This window comes from Anopheles coluzzii, chromosome X (genome assembly GCF_943734685.1).
Source record: "Anopheles coluzzii chromosome X, AcolN3, whole genome shotgun sequence".
Classification (NCBI taxonomy): domain Eukaryota; kingdom Metazoa; phylum Arthropoda; class Insecta; order Diptera; family Culicidae; genus Anopheles; species Anopheles coluzzii.
Window position 1 is genome coordinate 963433 of NC_064669.1, and position 18101 is coordinate 981533.

The window sequence follows — 18101 nt, forward strand, 5'->3', positions numbered from 1 at the left end:
CGAGCTATACGAGATGTACGGCGACCTTACTGTCGTACTGTGTACCCAAGCGCCACAGATTAAGCTTAAACGACTGAAAAATTGAATATCCATAGAAAAAAATGAAAGCTCCACAGCTTCATTGGTTTGATCAATAGATGGCGTATTAAAACTGATTATTATATTGCTATCCTTTTCTTGCAATGTGTTTCGACAAGTTTCATCTTATCATGACCTATAGAGCCTTCTAACTTTCCGAGCAAAAATCTATATGAATGGTCGTGTGGTCAGATACGTGGGTACCGACACCAACGACCATTACTCAAATCTCACTTACTTCAGTGCTGGTAGTTTCCATTGGATTTAGTATTTAAACAATCGTATCGCCGTTCTAGTTCTAGCGATGCATAACTTCAATGCGAAACCATACAACAGTACAGAGGAAATGAGAAAGCTTTCCTCCAAGCGAGGAAGCTCAACTGGTTGGGTATCCCAAAAACAAATGGCGCCACCAGCTTTGCTATTTTTGCTATTTTTAGAATGCATGAGTCGTTTGCCGTCTGCTAAACGAAGTCTTTCTATATTCCGTTTAGGTAGAGTGCTTGAGTCGTTTAGAAGCCGTTTAGTGGTCGTTTAGTGGATTTGTGGCACTTGGGTATAAAGCTCGCCAGCGCAAAGCGGCGTCATCATTGACATAAAGAACACAATTTGTTTTATGTGTGTGCATGTTTATTTGTGAACTGTATATGATCGCAGGTTTCACAGAATTTTACAAAATTTACGGTAAACTGCATATTATATCCCTTTCTGGAATAACTAATGTAGCTTGTTCACAAACTATGAGGCGATTGATGCCGTCAGTCTTTGACAGTTTGATATGAGCCACCTTGTACCGATGTCATGCTTTAAAAAGCTATAAAGTTTCACCAAGTTTCATAACGTTCTTAACAAGCCTTCATACACATCAGCTATACAGTTCGAGCGGGCTATTTGGGTACACAATATTACAGATTTGTAAGTGTTTAACGCATAAATAATATAATATCACTGAACTTTACCATGAATAAAAGGAATTAGAACATAAAATTAAAATCTATGAGTTGGATGCAGCATCCCTCACATAATGTCAAATTCAATAATTCAAGAAAATATTTCCCATGGGAAAAAAACCTGCTCGAATGTCCGTGGAAATATCCCTTGTTACATGGGAACAGAAAATTATCTCAACACAAAAAACCCTTTTCAAATTTCCTTCTTTGTTTGGACCAGTGAAAAAGCTACACCACTCATGCAGCCAAAATGTCAAACGTCACTGTCACAAAACTACCCCCTTCATATATAAATCTTGTTCGAAGGGATCATGAGTGTTATTTGTATATTTTTTTTTGCATTTTGTTCCACATTGCAGTGGCTTTTTTTTTGTTACAAATTTTTGCGTTTGTTTTTCGAACAATAAATTGAACGCAAAATGCTCACCCGTTAAAATTGTGTCTCCCCTCTCCCCCCTCTCGTGCTGTTTGCTCCAGCCAGGAGCGAAAACGTCAAATCCCGTGCAAGCTGTCAAAGCGTCCTTTTTTTCCCAAGAAAACCCGTCATCCGCTCTGTGGCCTGTGTAAACCTTGCGCAAACGCTCTCATTCGGGCGCACGACGCAAGAAGAAGAAAAAACACGCACACACACACCGACACACACCGACACACACGGGGACGAGCTGTGCACGCACACATCGCACCAGCAAACCCAGGAGGGGGACCGCATTCGACGGTGGATGGTTCGTCAGTTTTTCACGCTCGCAGGCACCCTCCAAACCGCGAGAGTGTGTCAGGCAGGCCACTCTATTTGCAAACATTCGCGCATTGATAAAACAAGTGTGTGTCGTCGTCGTCGTTCGTTCCGTTTGCCGTCATCGTACGTGAGGATATTATAGCCCGTGTGTGGTGCCGCACGGTGTGTGAACACGGGGCTGCTGCTGAACACGGAAAAACGAAAAGCGCTGCAACCAACTCTCGATGGAACATGACTTCAGGTACAGGTGATTCGTTGCGGGGGTGGCTGTGTGTCTGTGTATGTGTGTGCGTGTGAGTGTGTGCGCGTTTGATGGGGAGGGGGGGGGGGACTTGCTGGAAAACTGGATTTCGCACGCACGCACAGAGTTTTTCTTTTCGCACCCCCGCCCACCTTCCACACCAACCTCCCCCCCCTACCCTACCGAACAGAACCTATCTACTCTGCTCTGCTCTGCTCTGGGTCCCCGCAACATTGCCAAATGCATTAAAAATTTCCCAACACCCTGCTCCTCTTCTCACCTCCCCCCCCCTCCCTTCAAACCATTCGCGTGTATGTTTCTGTGTGCGCTACTGTGTGTGTGTGTGTATGTGTGGCTGTTCAGGTGCAAAAGGCGATGAAACAACCAGAAGGAACGAAGCGCTGTTTGTGTATGTGTGTCTGTGTGTGTGTGTGTGTGTCGATGAAAATTTGTTGATGGAAAAACGCGTAGTGGAAAAACTGTCGCGAGAACAATTTGAAACATTTCATACCAGCGTAGTGGTTGGATGGGGAGGGGGAGGCGGGGGGGGTTATTTTCCCTTGTTGTTTTCGCGGTGACCGATGTGGGTAGGTGAGAGAAGTTTTTCCCGTTTTTCTTTCCTACCACAACCGGACAACGGCACCCGTGTGTGTATGTGTGTGTGTGTGTGCGTGCGTGTTTGTTTCCTTGCTGTATGCGTGCGTGCATGCGTGTGTGTGTTTGTGTGTGAGTGTGTGTGCGAGTGTTTCATCCGGAAATGGTACGGCTGGAGGGGCTTTTCTGGATCTTTTTTTCTTCTTCTCTCGCTTTGCTTTTCTCTTTCTCTCTCTCTCTCTATTACTCTCTCTCTCAGGCAGGTTAATTTAGCTATTCAGGGTTTTTTTGTGTGTGCTTTGCTCTTCCTTCCCCCCACAATGGCACCACTCGTCTCGTTTCCCGCGGTTGTGTGCTAAGTGCGGAAAAGCGCACGAGAAAGAGAGAGAGAGAGAGGGAGAGAGTGAAAAAAAACGAAGAAGGTGGTTTTAATAATACAAAAGAAAAGAGAAAAAAAACCCCGCGACCCTTTCTTTGCGGCCAACAGCGGGTAGGGAAATACGGGAGCCATTTTCCTTCGTGCTTCATCCTTTGCACGTGTGTGTGTGTGTGTGTGGGAAGTTTTTTTTTTCACTTTTTCTGTTTTTGCTTCTTCTTCCTTCGGCGCAACTTGGGTGGGAAAAGAAGTGCGGGAGGGGAGAGATAAGGCTGGAAGGATTCGCCAGGCGTGCAGCACGCACGCACACATACAAAGCCACAGACACAAACAGTGAGTGATTGCATACTTGCAGGCGCGCGCTGCGAACGTTCGAAACACCAAAAAAAAAAAAACAAAAAACAAAAAAACCAAAAAGTACGCCGAAGTGAAACCAGCCCTCGAGGAAAATACATCATACACCGCCACCACCACCACCACCACCACCCTGTGCCTCTCCAATCATCCTGTTCAAACAATTTTTTGGACCGCCGTGTGTGTGTGTGTGTGTGTAACTATTCCGAAAAAAAACTTTTCAATCAACAAAGTTTTCCTCCTGCTGGTGCTGTGTGTGTTTGTGTCCGAATGTGTCTGTGTGTGTGTGTGTGTGTTTTTTTTCCATTTTTCCCTCACTTCGCTTTCCCGCTGCCAGTTAAGAAGGCACTGTGTGCGTGTGTGTGTGTGTGTGTGTGTGTCTCGCTCCTCTAACATTATAACCCCCCTTCACCCCCACCCCCCCTTTCCCCTTCATTCGTGAAAATTGGGTTGCCCAAAGGGAGCAGAAGCAGCAGGGTTTGAATTATTAAAAGCAAAATGATGATGATCGCACACACAAACACAAACGTGCGCGCGCGCGCGCACTTACTCACACACACACACGCGCGCGCGCGTGCACAAACACGTTTCAAAACAGAAAAACAACAAACACACGCAGCGCTAGAGCAATGTGTGTGCGGGAAGGATTATATCATAAGTTTGGGGCACGTTTTTTGTTTTGTTTTAATGAAACATTCATCCTTTTTTGAAGGGGGTCCTGGGGTCCGGGGGGACGAGGGTGAGAGTGAGAGAGCACGATAGTGAGAGAGGTAAGGGCCACTGCAAAGATGGATACGCATTGCCAAACGCGTGATGGAGCTCAAGGAGCAGGGGATGAGAAGGAGGAAGAGGATGGAAGTGGAGGGGGGAGGGGCCCTTACCTACACAGTGTTTAGAGTTCGGGAAGGGGTAGAGGAAGGTGGAGGGGAATGAATGATGGTGGTCTATCTTGTTAAGAGGGGAGGGTGGGGGCGCGAAGGGAAGTCATGCGTACGTGAGTTGCTGTGTGTGTGTGTGTGGTTGCGTGTGAAAGTAGTAAAATAACTGACGAAGAAACCCTCCACAGTAGGAGAGCAGGAAAAGCGAGGAAAAAGGGCAAGACGAGCAAAAAGAAGAAACGAGTAGGAGGAGGAAAGGGAAGAGGAAGGGAGGTAGACAGGGAGTGTTTTTATATTGCATCAGGATGAGCTATTTTAGTACGTCATAGCTGGAGAACGTTTTTTTCCCTTTTCTTATTTGTAACACAGACAACAACAAATAGAAAAGTGTGCCCGAGTGTGTGACAGTTTTGTTAATATTTTCTCTCTCTCTCTCTCTCTCTCTCTCTCTCTCTCTCTCTTCTTCTCTCTGTTTTTCCTGCTCTGTGTGTGTGTTTCTGGTACTCATACTCTATTTTTGTTTGCTTCATCTTCTTCTTTCTTCCCCATCGTTTGCGGTCCTTACCCACAACTCCCCCCCCGCCCCCCCCCCCCCCATCCACCGAAAACTCCCTCTATGCTCTCCCATACGCATCCTCTCCGCTCCCCAACAATGCAGACCGCTGAACAGTACACGATGGAGCAATGCAATAACGATCGTCCTTGTGTTATCAGTAGTGGAAACTTTTTTCCCCAGAATTCCAAGAGCAGCGCGAAACAGCAGCAGCAGCAGCAACACACACAGGCAATCAGCAAGCATCTAACGCAAAAGGATGACCCGCACCTGCACAGCCCGCACCACCAGGACCAGTCGTCGCTCGGCGAGATCGAGGTGATTCTGGTGCAGCAGCACAAACAGGACGCCCTATCGGTGATCATCCATCCGCAGGAGAGCATGCAGCAGATCAACATGTGCCTGGGCAGCCAGAACCCGGGCTCGGTCGACTCGATGATGTCGTCCGACTTTCAGACGCTCTCGCCGATGCACGACCGGGACTCGCCGGTCAGCCTCAACACGAACACCTCGTACGCGACGCTCACGCCGCTGCAGCCGCTGCCCCCCATCTCGACCATGTCGGACAAGTTCGCGTACTCGATCGGGGGCAACATCTGCGAGGCGTTCCCGGGCATCAACAGCGGCGCGGTGGGCGTCAACATCGAGATCAACTCGTGCTACAACCTGGAGAAGCTGGGCGTCATCCACTCGCCGGTGCATCTGAGCGCGGTGCAGGAGCTGTCGCCGGACGGCGGGGATGTGGTGCACTCGCACCACCATCAACAGCAGCACCAGCAGCAGCAGCAGCAGCAGCAGCAGCAGCACCAGCAGCACCAGCAGCAACAGCAGCACCAGCAGCACCATCACCACCATCACCATCATCCGGACGTGCTGCAGGAGAAGGGGCACGGGCTGAAGGAGCACGGGCTGAAGGAGCATCTGGCGGGCGGACCGGACAAGGACCCGACGCTACAGGACGCCGACATCAAGGGCGGCGGCGGGGGTGGTGGTGGTGGCGCCGGCACCGGCGATCCGTGCATACTGGTGCGCGGCTCGCCCGGCCTGGACGATCGGTTCCTCGGGTCGGGGAAGGAGCTGGTGGTGCGGCACCATCCGAAGGACGACGGGGAGCAGTTTAGCGGCACAGTGCAATACCTGGAACATCCGAACGGGTCGGACGTGGTGCTACACGGCACCGGCAACGGCACCGGACCCGGCGGAGGTGATAGTAGCGGCGGCGGGGGAGGCGGAGGCGGCGGCAGTAGTGGCGGCATCCTGACAGGCAAGGAGCACCACCAGTCGGTGTTTCTTAACAAGTCTTTCAGTTCAAAAACCAACATAAGCGACCTTAACCTGTGTAAAGAGATTGTTATCGACGACGTGTACGAGGAGTCGGAGCTGGACCACGTGAAGCTGGAGGAGAAGAAGCTGGAGGAATCGTGCAATCAACCATTGACCAATGGCGGCGGGGCCGCCGCCGGCAAGAGCGGGTCGTGCGTGTCGCTCGGCGACGTCGGCTGCCTGAACGGGGACCTGGAGGAGATCAACACGAAGGAGCTGGCGCACCGGATCAGCTCCGAGCTGAAGCGGTACAGCATCCCGCAGGCGATCTTCGCCCAGCGGGTCCTCTGCCGGTCCCAGGGCACCCTGTCCGATCTGCTGCGGAACCCGAAACCGTGGTCGAAGCTCAAGTCGGGCCGCGAAACGTTCCGCCGGATGTACAAATGGATACAGGAGCCGGAATATCAGCGAATGTCTGCACTCAGGCTCGCAGGTACCGATCCTTTCCCTGTGTGTTGGTGTGTTTGTGTGTGTGTGTGCGTGTGTTTGGATATGTTTTTGCCCGCACGCTCACTTTTGATTTCTCTTAATTTGCTCTCTTCCTTTTTGGAGCTAGCACATCTGCTCTAGTCCAGTACCTGTTGCGTAGAATTATGTATTTATCTATTTATTTATTTATTTGTTTTTATTATTTACTGCGTAAGCGCACCATCGAGTAAACTGCCCGAAACGTGATAAACCACTTTAATGTTTGTTTTCTTTTGTTCTTTCTTTTTTGTTTCGTTTCCTTCTCGCTGTTTGCCTTTCTTCTGTGCCCTTCTTTGCTACCTGAGTTTTTGTTCCACATTCGTGTTTTTCACTTGCATTGAAGTCGTTTGTTGTCGCACTTTTGGTTTGTCAGTTTTTCCTTCTTCTTTTGGTTTTTTTTTGTTTGTAACATTTCGCTACACTCGTTACTCGTTCGTGCTAGTCGTGTTTTCGTGTGTTGTTGTTTTGTTTTGAATCTCTGTAATCTGCCAAACTTGCCGGAAAGAGGGATGACAAATGGATGGTTAACCTTGTGTGATTTTTTTTTCTCTCTCTCTCTCTCTCTTTTCTCCCTTTCAAGCAACTCAATCGGCGAAACCAGGTTATTGCTCTTTTTCATTGTTTCCTTTACTATTTCGATGTACTATCCCTAGCGATGCTGCTTTGAAAAGCAAAAAAAAAAAACGAAAAAAACTAGTATACCTGCAACACTTCCTACGCCAACATTTCCATACCAACATTCCTTTTTCCTCCTGTATGATATGCTCGATTCTCTAACACGTTTTTATTAACCAACTTTCTTCACTCATATTTATTTCTCTACGCTTGCCATGAACAACGTCTACTACTCGTACTACTACCACTACTACCACTACCTTGGATAACATCAAACTGGTTGGATTGTGTTCGGTTGTGTATCTCTCTGTGTGTGTGTGTGTGCTCGCGTTTGGGGGCGCGTTCGGTGGCCCGTTTTCGCCAACTACTAACACCTACTAACAGTTAACTCTAAGAAGCCCGAAGAGCCCGAAAACCACGTCATGATGGGACACACGAAAAAACCTCGACTAGTCTTTACAGATCTGCAGAGAAGGACCCTTCAGGCAATTTTCAAAGTATGACATTTTTCTATCCGTGTTGTAGCCATTTGCGTGTGTGTGTGTGTATGTGTTTTTCTTTTTTTTTGTATGATTTCTTCCACTTTTTGGTTCGATTCGCTCGTGGATTTTGTTTCGCGTGATGCGTTTTGTTGTGTTTATGTTTGTCTTTTTTTTTTTGTTGACTTCATATAGATCACTTTATGCACTTCATAGTCGCTAATGGTCGCACCAGTGTATGCGTACGTATGAAGGGTGCCAATTGCCCAATACTCTCATATCCACTGGTTCAAAAAAAAAAGCGGACGACACGAAAAACAATTGTGATTTATAGTGTTTGCTTTGGTTTATCTCTTTTGTGTGATATTATTTGTATTTTGTCACCTTCCATTGGCTCCATTCAACCATGTGTTTCCATTATCAAACAATAATATTTTGCCCGGGTGAGCTAAAAAGGCAGAACGCAGTGCCAAAAAAAAAAAACAAAAACAAAACAAAACAAAAACCCCAATGATGCCAAACTGCACGATTGTGTGAACCTTTGCAGGAAACTAAGCGGCCTTCAAAGGAGATGCAAGTTACTATCGCTCGTCAGCTGGGACTGGAGCCCACGACGGTCGGGAACTTTTTCATGAACGCACGGCGACGCTCGATGGACAAATGGAAGGACGAGTCGATGAAGGGTCGGAGCAGCAGTAGTGACAATGTTATACTAGAGCACCTGAAGGACGATTCGTCCGACGAGAACCTGGGCTACGATAGTGCGTTCGTGTCCGGCGACGGCCCGCTGGAGCACAACTATCAACAGCACGTTCTCAACTAATGCAAAAAAAACAAACAAGCAAAGTAAAAAAAAACTTAAATCAATTCCCTTATTTAATTTATAAATTAACTAGAGAAAAAGAAAAAAACAACAACAAAGGAAACAACACTAAAGCAAAGACAAAGCAAAGTCACGACTAAGATTTAGTAGAAACAAGAAGAAAGAAGAAAAAAAAAACAAAATAAAACAACCCCTCTCTCCTCCCAGGCGTTAAGCAATAGACGCTTGTGTAACCACTAAGCTAATGGTTAAGAGTTGGAACACGGTAGCGATGGTAGTGAAAGAGTTAGAGAGGTAGAGATAGAAAGAGAGAATAAAAAAGATAGAAAGAAAGATAGAAGAGGGAGAAAGAGAGAGAGAGCAAGAGCGGCAAAGAAATGCTAGATAAAGCAAATCAAACACAAGAAAGATAGCAAACATACAAACAAACAAAATGAACAAAAACAAGCAGCTAACTCAAATAACAATAAAACAGACAAACACACACACAAACATACATAAACACATGGAAAACACACACAAGGGTGAATAAAACTGAAAAAGGGGGGAAAACATAAAAAGGAACACGAAAACCACACACCAAACCGTAACCAAGGCACTCGACAACACGCATACCAACAGCAACAACAAACAAACAAACAAACAAAAAGGATACACTTTATGCCAGAAGTAATTGCAAACAACATTATGTAGAATTATTCAGAGTAATTGGACAAGTAAAAGCGAACTATATTGTACGGTGCAAATTGGCGAAACAAATAAGTAAAGCGGTAGGCAATGCGCAATCCTTACGATATCTGCAATCTGGGTCTGAGCGGAGGCTGAGAGCGAACGCGCGCGAAAATCCAGCAAAAGGGACAGCGGAAGCGAAGAAGGCGAAAATAATGCGGTCTTACAAAAAGAGAAACAAAAAATGGAAGAAGAAGTATAACAAAACAAACAAAAAATACCATCGTAGGTGTGTGCTATCCCAAAGCAAGCTTGTGAGATAATATCGTATGAATTTTTGCGGTTTTGATTTGCTGAATTAAAGGACGGTAATGAATTGTTTCCCCCATTTTGTTTCGTTTCGATCTACGCCGTATGAAAACAAAAAAAAAAAAGCAAGGTAATATATGGCGGGAACGGTAGTTGAAAAATCGTATATGAGCACTTTACGTCAAAACAGTACATTCCTCTAGCTTTACACGACACTCATACGAGAGGGAAGAGAAAAAAAACTCACACAAACACACACACATACTATATTACGTTACGTGATAGATTGGCTTATTTCAAAGGAAAGAAAATACACACACACAGCAACACTAAAAACACAGCAAACGAACACAACTAATAATTAAATGCCTCCTGTAGTTTGGCTCACTCTCGAAAAGAAAAGCTACCGGAAATCGGAACCTAGCAGAACACAGACATAAACAGAGCAAATACAACAACAATAACACACACACACACATACACGAACAAATAGAAGAAAAAACCTGCAATATGTAACTCAGCAAACAACAAACTAGGAGTAGAGATTAAAAAAAAAAACAAAAACAAAACAACAAAAAACAAAGCAAACCAGCAGAATGATTCCAAAAATTGTACATGTACTGTAAAATTGAATGCCGTATCATTAAATGATTTCAAACAAATAGAGAAGAAAATGAAAACACCTCCCCTGTATCTAGCCTTTAGCAAATAATTTCGTTGTGTTTTGTTGTATTGTTGGCATGCTGAAATTGTACGAATATTAGTGCTATCTTATTATTTGAATCTGCAATCAACCCTGTCCGTTCTTACTTTGATCTATTTGGAGGTTCATATTTGTGCGGACTTTTTGGAGTCGGTATGTCCTCGTGAGATCGGTGATTTCTGGGGTTAGACGAGGCTGCTGGTGTTCTTGAGAAAATGTTACACAGTATTACGGTAAGATGGTTGCGGGACATGCCAGAGGATGACCAATGGATAGTGTGTACGGTATGTGGGTCGACTTGTCCCAAAAGATTGAAGGATATCTGAAAACTATCGATAAGTCTATCAATGGCTAGGTCTTGCGATGTTTCTTTTTTTCGTCAAAGTCTACCTTGATTTATGGTTTTGATAGTCGTGAGATGTATTTGTACAAGATAATGAAATGCAAATGTTGTGGGGAATCTAATATACTGGCGGAAAAGAGTTCCTATACGGGCCCCGTCGTTGAGGATCTGTTTGATACACCAAGATCTCGACAAACTCAGTTTAGGTATCTCGACAAACAACGCGTTTGCATCCTTCACTCGGATGTCCCAAGGCTCGTGCCTATAGAGGACCACCGGGGGAGTCAGCATGTGATATTCTTGCGATCTCGAAGTTTTCTGGGTCTCAGAAGTTGTTGGAGATCATTGGATTTCGTTGTTCTGATCGTTCCAATTAAGCATAACTTTTCTGCCGCCCAGTAGAACCCTACCACGGGCAAACATTCCTTCAGGTAGCTAATTCCGATTCAATCTGGTGTACGTTTGACACATCTTCGATGTTGTCTTGTTGATGATATCGATGTCATCCATGCAATTGGAGAGATTGGTAGAAGATCGTGGCACGGATGTCGTTGTCTAGCCCCGCGCTTTGTATGCCATCTTCCAAGACGATGTTGAAGAGCAGACAGGAGCAGACAGGTCACACCATCCCTTACACCTGTGTGAGGTTCGAACGATTTGGATATCATATTGGATACTCTTACGTTGCTCTACCATCACTGCATGGTGGCCTTTAATAGTACTTACACTCGTGTGCTATTCTTATCGTTCTAATTTGAATCGGTTACATCAACGACACCTCTTTAAAACATTGTCACGTTCTTACCAGAGTTAGAACCCATGACTGAGATTGTGTTTAAGTTTCCAAGTTAAATATCCTAAACGACTATTGACAAATAGTTTGATCCAACTTCATTCAGCTGGATTGCAACAGACATACTAGTCCACATTTGTACCAGTTCTTCTTGATACCTTGGAACTACTAGGGCTTGAAGATTCGATTATCGAGCAGAGAAAAACTGAGTAGGAGTTTAAGTTTCAGACACAGGAAGAACGTTTAATTTCAATCTTAACCATTCAATGAGTTGCGCAAAACTGAAATCTGTACGAACACTATTATGACCAGTACGACTACCATAGTTATCCCTTCCGTTAATACCCCCCAGGGGAGCAGAAATTTACCTTCCGGTAGCTCGTGAAAGCTTTCGTGGACCAAGACCTACCGCTCCTAGTAGTCCAAAGAGGAAGCGTGGCTAGGAGCACAGGCTTTTTTGTTGTGCAGGTCTTTTCTCTATAGCACATCGCAGTTGCGGTGACACAGACCAAAGTGTAACTAACGGTTACTAGCCAACTGGCAAACTAAGTGTTTCGAACAGATGTGACATCTACGTTCTCAGGACATGGAACATGTAAAAAAAACAACCTCCTCATGAGTGTCAGTTTGAAAACAAACGTCCAAACTGGCTTTCAGCTTTGTGTAATTGGCCACACTTGTTCGTGCCCTTTCCTTATTGTATGGCATAAAATGAATAGATAAAGCTATATACACATGCTTTCCTAACCATCCTCCCAGCAATCCTTTCGTTTTGAAGTAATGAAACAGCAGCACAAAAGGCGTCCAATAAAAAAGAGGCCTTACATCGAGCCACCCTATACCACTGTCACAGTGCCGCTGCTGACACCGTCTGTCAAAGGGTTTGGTTGGTGTGCTTTTGTGTGTGTGTGTGTGTGTGCCTGTGCTTGGGGGTTTGTGCGTTTGCGCCACCCATAAGTGTGTGCCCGCTCCTCGTGAGTGTATGTGTGCGTGTGTACGCGTGTATTCCGTGTTCCTTGTGACATACGTTCCAGGCCGTCGCGTTCGACTGTCACTTTCGCCGCCGCGGCACACGCAGGAGAGCAAAACAAAAGCAGGCGCACACAGGTGAAAAAAGCAATCACCATCACGGACACGGCAATAGAAGATAAAAAAGAAAAAATAAACAGTCAAACATACACACATAGTCCCAGAGACAGAGACCACACGGGAGAGAGGTAGTGATTGACCCCGGGAATTGTTGTACCGAGTGTGGCGAGCGTGCATAGGTTTCGTGCGTGAAAGATTGCGCGAAGCCGTCACAAAAGTGCCCGTGGAAATTTTATATGTGTGTGTGTGTTTTTAAGCTGTGTATGTGCGTGTGTGTGATATTTACAATCCCTCTTTCCCCGCTTGCACGTCCATTCCATTAAAGAGGAACAATTGATCGTGTCACGGTTTTGTTTTTTTTTGTTCATTGTGCCGTGACTCGCGTCCCATCTGCTGCACACACCGTCAAACGTTCGACGCGCTAGCATATTGTTTTCCTTTTTCCCCGTTCGTGCACGTGCTCGATCTCTGTGTGCGTGTGTGCTTTCTTATTAGCTTTGAAAAGTGATTGTTTTGTTGAAAAAAAATAAAAAATAAAAATAAAATAAATAAAAACACTTTTACGGCGGTCTTGCTTTCTGTGCCGCCAATTGCACCTTCTCCTCTCTCTCTCTCACTCATACACACACGGTATCCATCCCCTGTTTTTGATTGTGTGTTCTCCAGTAACCCACCCCGATTGTGTGTGTGTGTGTGTGTGGGGATGAGAGGGGTGGTGTAAAAAAAAAAAACAACAAATATTTAATTCCGCCCGTCCGGTTTCTTCGTGCTTAGCGGAAGCTGTTGACGGCAAACAAAAGAAAAAAGAGCGCGACCGTCGCGACCTCCCTCTGCGCGTGTTTGTGTGTGTGTGTAGTGTGACCTGTGCCTGATAAACGCGGCGCGTCGATCATCATCGCCCGTCGTGTCACCATTAAACTCGCAGCACAATCACGCTCAAGCTCCTCCAATCGCTGTGCGTGTTTTGCTCCACAATCAAACAAGAGAAACAAGAGGCGTTTGACGCACACACACACAGACACAGACACACGCACACATCGTGGCTGTCACGGCGGGCCCAACTGCAACTGCACCCGGCTGGTGAAGCGGCCTGAAGTCCCTCAGGGGACCTGGGAAGAAGGCGAGGAATTCGAGGATTTCTGGTGCGGCCGTACAGCACGGCGAAGGTTAGTAGCATGTTGTTCCTTTTTTGTTGTTTTTTTTTTGTATACTTCTGGCTTCCTTCTGCTTCCTCCAACGGGGGAGGCCCTTCGTCCAGCAAAACATTCCCCCTTTCCTCTCGCTCCCACTCCTGCCAATGAACTCAGGCCGGGGAGGATCTGATTGCAGTGTGTGCTTCAATTGCGCTGTGTGCAAGTGCAATTGTTATGAGATTGACGGGGTAAAGGGAAAGGGTGGACGAGGTACCACTACCACGTAAAGAATCTAGATGAGTGCGCGCGCGTGTGTGTGTGTGTGGGAGGGTGCAAGGAGGATGCATGCTTGCTTGCATCTTCATCTTGCTGCAGACAATAGACGCTGTGATTGAGCTACGAATACACGCACGCACGTGAAACAAACAGCTATGGCTGTGTGTGTGTGTGTATGTGTGAAAAGGCAAGCGGCTTGCGGCACACAACACACTGCACGAGAAAGTGCATATGCAAAAGTGCAAATGCGAATGTACTTCTGTTCCATCACCCCCTACCCCCCACTTCTTCCCCCCCCCCCCCCCCCCCCCCCTCTCACTCCACACTTTGACAACCGCCAACGGAGCGAACGACAAAACACACACACACACACACGAGGGACAAGAGTAATTTAAATATATTCCTCCCCCACTCCACCCCCCCTCCTCCCACCCCTAGGTCGTAAAACCGCGAACCCACCCGGGGGCTGTTTTTCTTTACTTGCATCGCGGTATATGGATCGATCACTCCAACAAAGCCTCCCTCCCCCCCCCCCTTTCCAACCCCCTCCACCCCCTTCAAGCGTAAAGTAACACGCGCTCCGTGTGTCGTCTTGCAAGGTACGATGCAACGGGAGATGCAACGGAAGATGAAAGAGGCAGTCGCGCGCACTCTATGTATAGAATAATGCGCATTACGCTTGCAGGCAGCGTAGAACAACGGTGAGCTAAAAAAAAAACAAAATAAAAATAAAAAAGAAGAAAAAAAAGGGTTCAAAAGTAAGAGACGAACCGGAAAAGAAAAATGGAGCAGAAGGGAAAACATGTGCACAAACAAATGGAGGGGGTCTGTGCGGAGCGGGGCAGGCTCGTGGGGTGCGGTAAAACCATCCCCACGGATGGACAGCGAGCGCAATCTTGTGTCGCAGGTCGACACAACGGTTTTGAACATTCTCCAATCTGCCGTTCGTCGCTTGCTGTGCAATTGCAAACAATTTTTGTATTTTTCCTCTCTTTCTCTTTTATCTATTGCTTCTGTTTGTTTTTTTTTGGTGGGATAATATTAGACGAAACTCCTCTAAAGCCGAGACTTTTTCTTCCGAGCCGGCTTTTCGTCCCAAAATAAGGGGGGGGGGGGGGGTCAGCTAAAACGCTGTTAACCCTTTGCTAGCTGTTTGCTGCTTGCCTGCTTGCAAGATTGGCATTGTGTGTCGATATTTATTACACATAAAACTAGAGGAGTGGGAGGAAGACAAGAAAGGGGGGTGGGGTGGATTTCTTAAGGAGTCCATTTGTTCTCTCGCTCGTCCTGTTCGCTACGCGGTTGCCGCGCCCGGGCCGCACGGCGGAAAGGCATTCTGCTCGTGATGCAATTATTAAACAACTTTCGTCATGTGTATGAATTTCTTTTCACACCATACCGCTCTCGCTCGCACTCGCTGTCTCTCTCTCTCTCTCTCTCTCTCTCTCTCTTTCTCGCGCGCCGAGGTATGGTAAGGAAAGGACAGGGCAAGGTGTGGGGGTGAGCAAGTTGAAGGGTTGAAACGGGAAGGCAATAAACGATCGCAACGACGACGACGACGTTGTCCGAGCCCGAAGATAGTTTATGCTAGCCCACACATCCCTTCCCTTGCCCCTCAGTGCCCTCAGAACAGACGCCCAACCCATTGTACGAGCCGCATATATACACACAAACACACACACACACACACATTTATATTATATTCACGATGCACGCTGGGCAAGCGCATGACCCTGACCGGGGTGCGCGCGGGATCCAGCGGCGGGCGAGGAGGGCGCAAGGAGCCATGCGTGGGGCGCGAGCAGGAGTCGTGGGAGGGTGGCCAGCAGAAGCAGCAGCCAGACGGTGGTACACACGGTGCACACGGGCAAAGACGCGTCGTCGCTTCATTTCTTCGCTAACTTCGTGCGGAAGAACAACGCGTTGTCGTCTTTTCCTGCTGTGTTTGTTGCCGTTGTTGCTGGTGCTGCTGCTGCCGCCGCCGCCTACTGCCGCTGCCGCTGCTGCTGCTGCCGCCGCCGCTGCTGCTGCTCTGGTGCGCCTGTCGTGTGTGTGTGTGTTTGTGTGTGTATGTGTGTGTGTGTGTGTGCTACAAAGAAAAAAAGTCGCGGTTTTTTTGGTTTGTTGCGCGAACTGGTTCCTCAAACCTTGCCGGGTGTTTTTGTGCGTTGTGTCTGTGAGCGGGCGTGCTGTGCGTGCGTGCGTGTGTGGGTGCGGTGCGTCCGTGTGCCGTTGCCAGAGCGCGGAGGGAGGAGGGTTTGCCCTAACCCTCGGCCCTAGCTGCACAATTCGGCCTGTGTGTACGTTTTTGCTCTCTTTCTCTCTCTCTCTCTCTCTATCTCTCTCTCCGTCTGCTCTTGCGAAAGCGTAAGCGGTGCGGTTGCCAGTCGAGGGGCAGAAGGGAGCCGGTGGCTAGTTAAAGGGGTAAATCTAGAAAATCAAAAGAAAAGCCCCGAAAGCGTAACAGGATTGGCAACAACAGGAAAAAAATGCAATAAGAAAACTCAACATATTTTTGCTAATTCTAATAGAGCCCTTTTCATGAGCAGAATTTTGAACAAAATTCGCCTTATCCCCATTCCAACGGCAAAACTGATCGGTGAAACTGTAATTTAACAATCTCCCCCTCCCTTGGCCATAAACTGAAGGCTCCGTTGCTCCATTCTTGTCTCAAAAATAAAAACTGCGACCGTCCGTTTGCGCGATCGCTGACAAGCGATGAGGACAGTTTACTAGAGCGACCAAAATTCGAAAGAGACCCCTCTCTCTCTCTCTCTCTCTCTCTCCCCTGTACCATTCTTCCCTGCAATTGGCCAATCGACAAAAAAGAAAGTTAATTAAAAAGTTTAATCCAAATTTAACCAGAATCAGTTGAAAAAGCAATTAAAAACAAAATAGTCCAAAAACGACAGGCACAGCAGCGCGTCGCACCGCACACGACAAACAAACAGAGGAGAAAAGATAAGAAGAAAAAGATACCGGAAGAAAAGTAAAAGCGCACGCCGTGTGCTGCTCGTCACCAACAACAAAAAAAAGCAGAAGAAGAAGAAAAATAAGAAGAAGAAGAAGAAAAGAAAAGTAACCGAAGAAGAAAAGGAAAAAAGAAAAAGAGAAAACAAGGGCGAAAGAAAGCGAAAATGTTCTCGATTGAATCCATTTTAAAGTCTCAAATCTCACAGAGGTAGTGTAGCACGTCCCTGGTTCCGTTCCAGCGCACCAACAGGATATGTTTTTTGTGTTTCAAAGCCGTCGAGCAAACTTGATGAGGAAACTGGTGGCCCCGGGGCGGGTCATGATTAGTATTGCCGTTTTGCTAAAGTTTCCAACGACCAAAGAAGCAATCGAACGCTGTCGAGGTGAGGAAACCACATCAACAACAACAACAACAACAACAACCAACAACAAGCAAAACCAATAAAACATCAGCAACAACAACAACTATAACAAAATGGGATAATCAAACCGACAAAAACTAGCAGCAATGAGCAACAGCAGAGCTCAAACAAACAAGCAAAATGAAAAAGCAATGGGAACTCTGAACTCGGAAGAAGTTGGGGGGGGGGGGGGGGGAAACTACAGAAGAACAGAATGAGCAGAAGAACAATAAGAAGATGAAAAAAGAAGAAGACAAGAACAAGAGGCAAATTAGTGCAAAAGAAGAACAATAAGAAAAAGAAGAAAAACGTGTTGTGGAGGGAAAGAGGGGGGGGGGGGGGTGGGAGGGCGGAGTCATTTGCATTTGGAAATCTCGGGCGTCCCTGGGTCTCTTACGCGGGGCACTAGGGATCCCGGCCAGTTGGGCCATTCTGGCGAACCAAGAAAACCAAGCAAAAAAAAAGGAAAATTTTTTTTTCTATTTTTTCTTCTTCTTCTTCCTCCCATGCGAGCACTATGCCCCGTTCGGTCGTTTCTCCCGGGCAGTAGGATGGAAGGGACGGTGGGCGGGTTGAACAGGACGAAACCGTAAACCTAAGAGGGTGGTGAGGTGGGAGGGAGTTGGGTTAAGAAAGGCGGCCCACCCAAGAAAGTCGCCCGCATTACACGCGCGCGCGATGCACAAAACGAAGCGGTTAGTTGTTTAATAGCAACTACCAGGGCCGAGGGCGTAGTGGCTGTATATGTATCCTGTGTGCCGTGGTGAACCACGGCACAAGGGGAAATATATTGAAAATGCAGGGAGAGGGGTTTGGAGGAGAGGGCAGCTGATTCGAGCGAAGTGGGTTGTGGGTGGCCTAAGAATGCGTTCCGGCATCGGCGCAGTCCCGGCGTGTACGTGTGTGTGTGTGTGTGTGTCAGTCGCTGCCTCAGTAGCGAGACG

At 47.0% G+C, this 18101-nt stretch overlaps 2 protein-coding genes across 7 annotated transcripts in view; both read left to right on the top strand.

The window, feature by feature from the left end:
- Nucleotides 1-1490: 1490 nt before the first annotated feature.
- LOC120953401 (mediator of RNA polymerase II transcription subunit 12) lies at nt 1491-9617 on the top strand. Of its 5 annotated transcripts, none has more exons than XM_040373308.2 (5): nt 1491-2005; nt 4925-6516; nt 7132-7152; nt 7551-7663; nt 8193-9617. In XM_040373308.2, exons 1-5 carry the CDS (start codon nt 1989-1991, stop codon nt 8466-8468), a joined length of 2019 nt encoding a protein of 672 aa, XP_040229242.2. In that variant the 5' UTR covers nt 1491-1988; the 3' UTR covers nt 8469-9617. The 5 variants fall into 5 exon arrangements, with proteins under 5 accessions (XP_040229242.2, XP_040229232.2, XP_040229223.2 ...); XM_040373298.2 differs by having other exon boundaries at nt 1493-2005; nt 4922-6516; XM_040373289.2 differs by having other exon boundaries at nt 1494-2005; nt 4866-6516.
- A 2579-nt stretch (nt 9618-12196) lies between these two features.
- Nucleotides 12197-18101, top strand: part of LOC120957445 (uncharacterized) — a 13325-nt gene continuing 7420 nt past the window's right edge. For both annotated transcript variants that reach the window (XM_040379662.2, XM_040379669.2), the window contains exons 1-2: nt 12197-12392; nt 13149-13540. The gene's annotated coding sequence lies outside the window, so the exon portion shown is untranslated. The remainder of the gene's footprint in view (nt 12393-13148; nt 13541-18101) is intronic.